The sequence below is a fragment of the Nannospalax galili genome, unplaced genomic scaffold (assembly GCF_000622305.1).
Source record: "Nannospalax galili isolate Female #2095 unplaced genomic scaffold, S.galili_v1.0 scaffold1437, whole genome shotgun sequence".
NCBI classification, from domain to species: domain Eukaryota; kingdom Metazoa; phylum Chordata; class Mammalia; order Rodentia; family Spalacidae; genus Nannospalax; species Nannospalax galili.
The window spans coordinates 646,657-657,577 of record NW_008341050.1 but is presented as its reverse complement, the minus strand read 5'-3'; the positions used below and the strand labels follow the sequence as shown (position 1 = coordinate 657,577).

At 41.0% G+C, this 10,921-nt stretch overlaps 1 protein-coding gene across 11 annotated transcripts in view; it reads left to right on the top strand.

Annotated features, from left to right (window-relative positions):
* The window catches only part of Fam149b1 (family with sequence similarity 149 member B1), a 57,110-nt gene that overhangs the window by 22,357 nt on the left and 23,832 nt on the right, over nucleotides 1-10,921 (top strand). For all 11 annotated transcript variants that reach the window (XM_029565133.1, XM_029565134.1, XM_029565132.1 and 8 more), the window contains one exon: nucleotides 2,336-2,523. In XM_029565133.1, coding sequence (XP_029420993.1) covers nucleotides 2,336-2,523 — 188 coding nt within the window. The remainder of the gene's footprint in view (nucleotides 1-2,335; nucleotides 2,524-10,921) is intronic.

The following is a 10,921-nucleotide window of genomic DNA, read 5'->3' as shown; positions in this document are numbered from 1 at the left end:
TAGTAACTGTAAATGTTCTGCCATTTCCTTCCAATAAATAATCACACCTGTGTTACAAACTTTTGTTTATGGTCCAGAGAATAAGTCAGCCTCTGTCCTAGATTTTCTTCTACAGAGTATCACTTAAACTGGGCCTGGAATACCAGCTATTTGGGAGGCTGAGGCAGGAAGATCAGAAATTCAAGGTTAGTCTGGACAACTTAGTGAGACCCTGTCTCAAAATAAAAAGTAAAAAGAAGACTAGAGCTATAAATCAGTGGTAGGGTGCTTGCCCAGCATGCATGAGACCCTGTACTGTAAAAACAGAATGTTCCTAACTAAAAATATTGAAAGTCACAAAATAACTGAAAATGCCTGAAGGCAGTCAGTATGGGTATCACTTAAGCAAGCAACTTTGGTATGCAGGGAAAAACCATCTGGGGGAAAAAATAATATAACTTCCTACAAAAATTAAAATTAAATTTTACCTGTGAAAATTTACATGTGACAGATTAAGTCATGTACTGTTAGAATGAGAAAAATATTTTAAGCATATGAAATTCAACCTCATTACATTAGAAATTAAAATTAAAACTATAGTAAGAGCTGGGCGTGGTGGCACACACCTTTAATCCCAGCACTCAGGAGGAGGCAGGTGGATCTCTGTAAGATGGAGGCTAGCCTGGTCTACATAGCAAGTTCCAAGCCAGCTGGGAGGGAGACTCTGTCTCAAAAAGAGCCCCCCCCCCAAAAAAAAACCTATGATGAGATACTGTGATATCTGTCAAGTTCATATGGTAATTCCTCGAATGGGTGAGCAAGCATAGTCTTTCACCATGGGACCACAGGACCTCTTTAGATGAGTGGACCTTATCTTTCAAATTGCAAAGCTAATGCCCTTCAAGGACTAATTCTATTTGTAAGAATTTATTCTATAAATATAATCACTCTTGAAACAAAAACCTGTGAATAACAATTATAGAACTGCCGATAAGAGCAAAAGGCTGGCTAGTTAGACTTATGTGGGACAACTGCTGGAATATGTAGCTGTTTTCTGAGACAGGTTAATATGGACTGATAGAGATCAGAGTCCCTTTGTCTACAAAGGATGAGGTGCAGTGTGGTACGTAATGCAGTTATTTCCCTGGAACAGTCTATCATATTTGTTTCTGGTGATGGGGACTGGGGGCAGAGATGGAGATTTCTTTTTTACTGTATGTCTGTTACACACCTTGAAATCATTCACCACATGAACGTGTTATTCTAAGAAGACATACAAGTTTAAGCTGGACCTGATGGTACATGCCTGTAATCCCAGGACTCAGGCGGGGCAAATCTGGTTTGAAGTTAGCCTGGTCTACAAAGTGACTTCTAGCCAGCCAGGGCTATACAGCAAGATCCTACCTCAAAAAATTTTTAATTGAAAAACAGAAGGGGCTAGAGAGATGGCACTTTCAGAGCATTCAAATAAGGCTAAAAACTATCCCTGACTCCAGTTCCAGGGGACCTGACACCCTCTTCTGTCCTCTGCAGGCACTGCATGATACAGGTGCAGTTATATACATATACATACAGGCAATACACTCATACACATAAAATAAAAATAATAAAAAAAAATTTTTGTTTTTTTGAGACAGTATCCCTGTGGCCCCAGCTGGCCTGGAACTCTACGTAGACCAAGCTGGACTAAAACTCACAGATATCCGCCTACTTCTGCCTCCCAAGGGCTGGGATCAAAGGCATGCACTACCACACATGGCAATAGATAAAAATATTTTTTTAACGAAGAAAAAATATAAATGTAAATATAGTTCATTCTGATTAGCCCTCACTAATGCTAGGCTAGGTCTTCCTTGGAAAAGCCAAGGCTCTGTAGTTGCCTTGCATAAGCCCCTTTGTACTTTCTTTCCTTCCTGGTTTCCTATTTAATTTTTGAGACTTCTGCTGCCTCCGGGTAATCTTCACTGTAAAGGCCTGGAGATGTTCTCCTTATCCCAAGCCAGTTGGAGAATTGACTGTCTTTGATAGACCCTCCTGACTCTCAGGCTGTTGGTATTCCTCTCAGAGAAGCAGATTGGGAGTTTCTAGGTTACAGACAGTCTCTAAAGAATCTTGGAGAACTTTTTGTGTATGTAACTCCCCTCCATTTTTCAGAATGCTAGGACAGGGTGGGGCTTAAAAAGAGGAATCTAGTCTCTTCTGTTAATTACTTTATTTCACAAGGCAGCTTCATACAGTGCTATATGCTGGGCAAGAAGGGTTGAGGGGGCACCCACCACATTTCTAAGTACAAAGGGCAGTGATGGAACTCAGTGAAGAATACTCATGAAATCTTTCTCTCTTGCTTCTATTCTAGGGAAGAGGGATTTCGTGGAAACAAATCAGAAGCAGCGACAGAGGAACAGAAATTAGGGTACCCTCCCATTGCTCCATTTTACTGCATGAAAGAGGATGTCCTTGCTTATGTGTTTGACAACGTGTGGAGCAAGGTTGTGGGCTGTATGGAGCAGTTGACACGTAGTCACTGGGAGGGATATGCTTCTGGTAAGGATCTTTGTGAAACCAATGTAAAAAATAATTATTTTTCATTTAAAAACCTCAGTCGGTGTGTGTGTGTGTGTGTGTGTGTGTGTGTGTGTGTGTGTGTTTGTTGCTGGGGTCAAACTCAAGACCTTGTGCTTGCTAGGCAAACATTCTACCACCAAGTTATATCACAGCACTTCTTTATTTTTTGTTTTGGTACAGGGTCTCACTGAGTTATACAGACAGGCCTTCTTGCCTCCACCTCTTGAGTAGCTGCTACTATGGGCCAGTACCCTCATCAGCCTGGCCCTGAGTAGCTGCTACTATGGGCCAGTACCCTCATCAGCCTGGCCCTGAGTAGCTGCTACTATGGGCCAGTACCCTCATCAGCCTGGCCCTGAGTAGCTGCTACTATGGGCCAGTACCCTCATCAGCCTGGCCCTGATCAGCCAAGGTTATATGCTTTATTAGTACAATACCTAGGTATGAAAGACAGCAAAAGCCAAAGTGTTTTCCCCCATTTTCTCACACAACACTTCTGACATTAGATGTGTAAGAGTTTTTCCACACATACTTAATATATTGATTCTGACACCAAATGAATGTTTATATGATTCAATACTGATACTACTTGGGATATAGTGTTAGATCTCAGAGGTTAAGGGCTCAATCCCACAGGCCTATCCCACCTCACACCTCAAATCACATGATACTTTCAAGCTTCAGGTTGTGATCTGTGCTTATGACTAGCTGAAAATTAGAATTGATGGGACTACTTCCTCAGGTTTAATTTGCTCAGAGAATTCACAGAACTCAGGGAAAAACTTCTATTTACTGGCTTATAAACAGTACTACAAAGGATATAGATGAGCAGCCAAATGAGAAGATGCTCAGGGGGCCTGGAGAGATGGCTTGGTGGTTAAGAGCATAGAGCACTGGCTACTGTTGCAGAGGACCCAGGTTTGGTTCCCAGTACCCACATGGCAGCTAACTACAGTCCATAACTCCAATTTCAAGAGGAACTAACACTCTCTTCTGGACTCTGCAGGCATTGTACACATGTGGTACATTTACATACATGTAGGCAAAACACTCATACACATAAAATACAAATAAAAATATTAAATAAAAAAAAAGTATACAGGGGAAAGTGTAGGAAAGGAAGGGGTGCAGACCACATACCATTCATCTCTGGACACTCTACCCTCCAGCACCTCTGGGTTGTCGGCAATCAGGAAGCGCTTCTGAATCAGGCCTTTTGGGTTTTCTATAGATGTCTCATTGCATGGGTATGATTAACTAAATAACTCAATACGGATAACCAACTCAGCCTTCAGCTCCTCACATCACAGATGTCAGGGGAGTGAGGTTAAAAGTTCCAGACTAGGGTCTGAAGAAATGGCTCTGCAATCAAGAGCAACAGCACCCATATGGCAGCTAACAAGCATTCATAACTCCATTTCCAGGGATCCGATGCTCTCTTCTGGCCCCTGCCGGCACTGCAGGCAAAGGTGCACTTACATGCAGACAAAATATTTACAAAATATAAATTTAAAAGTTCCAAACTATCATTTTTGAATAGTAGTTACTGACAAAACTGTACTACATTATTTCAACAATAATGTGAAAGTTGTCACTATTGTTGTAACATGAGTTTGCCATTCATTCCCTTTCCAAATTCTCCAACCTATGGAACATTTTTCAATGTAATCACGTTATTTCTTAAAGAAAGCAATGTGAATAAAATATATATTTTTTAATATTTTATTTATTTTTATTTTATGTGTATGAGTGTATTGCTTGCATGTATGTGAGCACACCCGTGTTGTACAATGCTGCGGAGGTTAGAAGGGGGCTGCAGATTCCCCTGGAACTGGAGTTAAGGCCAGTTCATAGCTGCCATGTGGGTGCTGGAAATCAAGCCCAGGTCCTCTGCAAGTGCAGTCAGTGCTCTTAACCTCTGAGCCACCTCTTCAGCCCATAATAAAATATATTTAAAAAAAAATAGTTCTAAACCTTTTGATTACATGGTTGGTTCCCCTGATAATTAGTCCCTCCCTCAATCCTGAAACTTTTCAGGCTTTCCCAACCACCAGTCATCAAATGGTAGAAGAAAACTGTTGGATGCCTTTAATCCCAGAGGCAGGTGGATCTCTGTGAGATTGACGCCAGCCTGGTCTACATAGTGAGCCCCAAGCCAGCTGGGGATACAGGGAGACTGTCTCAAAAAAAGAGGGACATTGTTGCTTTGAAGATTCCAAGGGTTTTAGGAATTGTGTGCTACACATCAGGGGTACAGACCAAATATGTATTTTTTTATCAAAGTGAGTCTCTTTAATGTTGGTATTTGTCACAGAAACTAGCAGATAATTTAGTATGAATTTGAGAAGGGGTGGATGAGTAAAACAGCCTACTCTGTGATCATCAGAGTTTGTACTTTTCTCCCTCAACATGTACAGTGGCATTTACTTCTCAAACTGTCTTAATGAAGAGTCACTGACATACAATAAACTTCACATATTTAAAGTCTACAATTGTGGCAAGTTCTGTACCGATGAAACCATCCCCACAGTCAATATGTGGACATATCACACCCCCACACAAAGTTCATGCACTTTCTAATCCTTCCTGCAATCATAATATAGTCTCACCATCTGCAAAACATGATTTTGCTGAGGGAAGCCATACAAAGAATGCTCACCATTTAAGTCCATTACACAAACAGCTACAAAAGGCTGACTATTCTGCAGTAACAGAAAGAGGATCACTCTGTCAAGTGCTTTCAACTCAGCAGAATGATTTCTGAGATTCATCCATTTCATTTTGTACACCAGTAATTCCTTTTATTGCTGAGTATTTTTCGTGGTTCCACAGTTTATCAATTCATTTATGGTCATTTGAATTTGCTTTCAGCTTTAGGCTATGTGATACAAAGCTGATGTGAACACTAGAATACAAGAATTTGGGGGGTATATTTTTTTTTAATTTTTAATTTTTTATTTATTTTATTTTTTTTGGTCTTTTTGAGACAGGGTCTTCCTGTAGCCCCAGCTGGCCTGGAACTCACTATGTAGACCAGGCTGGCCTTGAACTCACAGAGATCCGCCTGCCTCTGCCTCCCTAGTGCTGGGATTAAAGGCGTGCGCCACCATGCCCGGCTTATTTTTTATTTTTTAAAGATAGCCTGTAGCTCCAGCTGGCCTGGAACTCACTATGTAGACCAGGCTGGTCTTGAACTCACAGAGATCCACGTGCCTCTGCCTCCCAAGTGCAGGGATTAAAGACATATGCCACCACACTTGGCGTATTTCTGTTTCTTGTAGGCAAATTACAAGTACTGAATGGCTGGGTGATAGCATTAAATATTTTGTCACAAATCATTTACATGCTTTTCTGTGCTACTTAACAAATTGTCACAGATTTCATACCTTTAAATAATACATATTAAAAATAATAATACATATTATTATCTTACACACTTGTGAGTCAGAGGTCCTGGGTCTCACAAGACTGAGATCAAAGTACTGCCAGTGCTGGATTCTCATCTGGAAGCTCAGCTATGAAAGGATCCACTTCTCCTTTTTTGTGTTCTCAGAAGTACTCAGGTCCTTGTGGCTGACTTTCATGGCAGCTTTATATTTCAGACAGCCAGTCAAAAATGTAATTAAGAAACAATTCATTACAATAATATCAAAAGAGTAAGATACTTAGAATAATAAATTGAACTGTGGAAATATAAGAGTTGTACATTAAAAACTAAAAAATACTGTATGAAGAAATTGTAGAAGACCTAGAGAAAAGAGCCTATGTTCATGGACTGGAAGATAATACTACTGCTAATTAAGATGGCAATACTGCTCAAGTACATCAGGGCAGTCCCTACAAAATTCCAAGTGCTTGGTCTGGGTTGGGGTATGGCCAATGGTATAGTGTTTATTTGTCATATCAAAAGTTCTGAGTTTGATCTTCAAAACCAAAGAATAAATAAATAAACAAACAAATAACAAAGGCAAACAAAGCTGCACTTTTGTAAAAAAACATAATTTTACTGATTTTCATGTAAGTAACATTTTATTGACGATTTCAAAAGATAAATAGCATTGTTCTTTTTGACAGTTGTTTTAAAGATAGGCCAATACATTTTATCTTACAGTACACATGTAATTAAACAACATGTACAGCAAGTTTAAAAATACATTTCTGGCCAGGCATGGAGGCGCATGCCTAATCCCAGCACTCAAGAGGCAGAGACGATCTGAGTTGGAGGCCAGCCTGGTCTACATAGTGAGTTCCAGACCAGCTGGGGCTGCAGGAGACCCTTGTCTCAAAAAAGACAAACCAAAACATTTCTGGGCTGGGGAGATGGCTCAAGCAGTTAAGAGTACTGGCTGTTCTTGCGGAGGTCCCTCCCAGGTTCAAATCCCGTCACCCAGAAGGTGACTAAGAACTGCCCGTAACTCCAGTTCCAAAGGATCCAACACCCTCTTCTGTCCTTTGTGGGCACTGCACAACACAGTTGCACTTAGATCCATGCAAGCATAACACTCATACACATAAAAATAAATACCCCCCCCAAATTTTTTAATTTCTAGAATTGCAAAGATAAATTTTGAATTTTTAAAAAAATATGTCAGATGTATTTTTTTTTCTATTCTCTACATCTTAACTGTATCCAATCTATAACTTAAATCAGCTATTCTGTTCCTGTTAGGACATTAAATTTTTAACGTATGTTTTTATTGAGTTTTTGTGCATTTCATATAATAGTTTTTGTTTGTTTGTTTTGTCTTTTTGAGACAGGGTCTCCCGGTAGCCCCAGCTGTCCTGGAACTCACTATGTAGACCAGGCTGGCCTTGAACTCTCAGAGATCCACCTGCCTCTGCCTCCCGAGTGCTGAGATTAAAGGCGTGAGCCACCATGCCTGGTTTATTTTATTATTTTTAATTTATGTGTATGAGTGTATTGCCCTGCAATGCCATGTAGGTCAAAAGAGGGCTTCGGATTCCCCTGGAACTGGAGTTAAGGACAGTTCGCAGGTGCCGTGTGGGTGCTGGGAATCAAACCCAGGTCCTCTGCAAGAGGTTAAGTCAGTGCTCTTAACTGCTGAGCCATCTCTCCAGCCCCTTATTATTATTTTTACTTTATGTGTATGCATGTATTGCCCGCATGTAGGTAAGTGCACCCATGTCATGCAATGCCCACAGAGGTCAGAAAAGGCTGTTGGATCCCCTGGGACTGGAGTTACAGACAGTTGTTAGCTGCCATGCAGTTGCTGGGATTCGAGCCTGAGTCTTCTGCAAGAACAGGCAGTGTTAACCGCTGAGCCATCTCTCTAGCCACCATATAAGAGATCTTAATCGAATTTAGACCCACTCCTCCATCTGTGCCTCCCCCCAACAGATTTCATGCATTCTATCATATATGTTAAGTCCCAGTCAGTTAAGCATTTGTACCCAGATGTCCCTTCATGCAAGTTTATCCCCTGAAGTCTAGTCAGCCTATCTAGACTCACTCCCTTAAAGAAGATCTATTCTCCTTCACCCCCCCAGTGATCATTTTCCAATAGTTCCTTGAATAGGGTTACGGCCTGCTGCCCATTTCCCCAGTTTTATGCTGGGTTTTTGTCTGATTGAGTCAGCATCGGTCTTGTGAATGCTGTCACCATTGTTCCAAGTTCATATGAGCAAGTTCACAGAGGCGTGAAAACCTCTGTATCCTTATGTTCACATGCCAACCCTGACTCTTACAATCTTTCCATCCCTTTTCTGCAATGGTCCCTGAGCCATGAGTAGGTGAGGTTTAATATAGGAGTCCTATACAAGGGGCATGCACTCTGCAGTCTCTTATTCTCTAAAATTTAGCATTTAGCCATCCCACTCTGTTGTATAAGGAAGTTTTGCTGGTGAGAGTTGAGGGATATATTAGTATTCTCTCTAGCCCCTGTTCCACTATGTTCCATGATTACCTACTCTTTCTGCAGAAATAAGCACACCGATCCTGAAACTGATATGGAAACAAATAGCTAAAAAAAAAAAAAGAAAGAAATACTGAAAATACTAAAAAAGAATGAAGTTAGGAGACTCACTTCCTAATTTTAAAATGCTTAAAATAGGGTAGAGAGATGGCTCAGCAATTAAGAACACTGGCTGCTTTTGCAGAGGACGGGGTTCAGTACTCAGCACCCACATGGTGGCTAACAACTGTCCTTAACTTCAGTTCCAGGAAATCCAAACCCTCTTACATGCACATGATGCACTTACATGCAAGCAGGCAAAACACTCATCCACATAACTTTTATTAAAAACTTTAAAACTAGCATAATGACAGATACATCAGTGTGATAAAAACAGCCCCTCAAATAAACCACATCTACAGCCAAATGAGTTTGCAACCTGAATGCCAAGATTATTCAGTGGAGGTGAGATCTTTTCAATAAATGCTGCTGAAACAAATAGCCACATAGAAAAGAATGAGGTTAGATGCTGACATTCCATCATATACAAAAATCCATTCAAATGTGGATGACATAGGCCAGCCTGGTCTATGTAGGGTGTTCCAGTCCAGTCAGGTGTACATTGTGAGATCCCTTCTCAAAAATTCAAAACAGCAGTCGGGCATGGTGGCACAAGCCTTTAATCCCAGCACTCGGGAGGCAGAGGCAGGTGGATCTCTGAGTTTGAGGCCAGCTTGATCTACATAATGAGTTCCAGGCCAGCTAGGGCTATACAGAGACCCTGTCTCAAAAAAGACCAAAAAAAAAAAACCAATTTACTAACATATTAGTAAAAACTATTTATATAACACACACACACACACACACACACACACACAGTAGGCTACAGGCACTTCCCTGGGACCCACATGGTAGAAGGAGAGAACTGACTCCCACACCTACTTTGACTTCCATGTACATGCCTTGGAATGCTCACAACATACAATAAGTAAATAAAAATAGATATTTTAAATAAAAGACATTTTTTTTATTTTATGTGTATGCGTGTATTGCCTGCATATAGGTCAGTGCACCCATGTCGTGCAATGCCCACAGAGGTCAGAAGAGGCTGTTGGATCCCCTGGACTGGAGTTACAGTTAGCTGCCATGTGGGTGCTGGGATTTGAACCCAGGTCTTCTGCAAGAACAACCAGTGCTCTTAACCGCTGAGCTATCTCTCCAGCCCCAAGATATTTATTTCTTTAAAAATGGACTAAAAACTAAATTTGAGTAAGAATTATGAAAATTATCAGAAGGAAAGCTAGGAATAAATTTCATGACTCTGGATTTGACAATGAATTCTTAGGACACCAAAAGCACGAGTAAGAAAAAGTTGGATTTCATCCAAATTAAAAACTTTGTGTGCCAGGTGTGGTGGCGCCTTTAATCCCAGCATTTGGGAGGCAGAGGCAGGTGGATCTTTGTGAGTTCAAGGCCAGCCTGGTCTACATAGTGAGTTCCAGGTCAGCTGGAGCTACAGGGAGACCCTGTCTCAAAAAGACCAAAAAAAAATCCAAAAACAAAACAAAACAAAAAACTGTATCAGGCCAGGTGTGATGGCACACATCTTTAATCCCAGCACTCAGGAGGCAGAGGCAGGCAGATCTCTGTGAGTTCAAGGCCAGCCTGGTCTACATAGTGAGTTCAAAAGACATTATTAAGATTGTGAAAGACAAATCACAAATGAAATTGTTTATAAATCATATATTTGTAAGGATCTGGTATATAGTGTAAATAAATAACTACAACTTAATTGTAAAATGACAACCCTTTTTCTTTTCTTTTTTTGGTCTTGAGACAGGGTCTCCCTGTAGCCCCAGCTGGCCTGGAACTCCCTATGTAGACCAGGCTGGCCTTGAACTCGCAGAGATCCTCTTGCCTCTGCCTCCCGAGTGCTGGGATTAAAGGCATGCCCTACCATATCCAGCTAAATTCAATGTTTTAAAAAACTTTACATGTTTGAGTGTACTGACTGCATGTATGTAAGTACACCTGAGTTGTGCAATGCCCATAGAGCACAGAAGAGGGCATTGGGTCACCTGGAACTGTAGTTACAGACAGTTGTTAGCCTCCATGTGGGTGCTGGGAATTGAACCCGGGTCCTCTGCAAAAGCAGCTAGTGCTCTTAACCACTGAGCCATCTCTCCAGCCCCTGAATTAAGATTTTATTTAAAAATATTTTATTGAAGTTTTGTGATTTCACACAATATATCTTAATCATATTTAGCCCTTCCTTTCCTGTCTGGACCTCCCTACATCCTGTCCACAGAACTTCATGCATTGTCATATATCTTAAGGCCTATTGAGTCAAGGTTATATACCCAGATGTTCCCTCGGTGTGAGTTCATCCACTGGAGCCTATTCAGCCTGTCTATCATCACTCTCTTAAAGAAGATGAATTCTCCCTCACCTGGCAGTGATCAGCT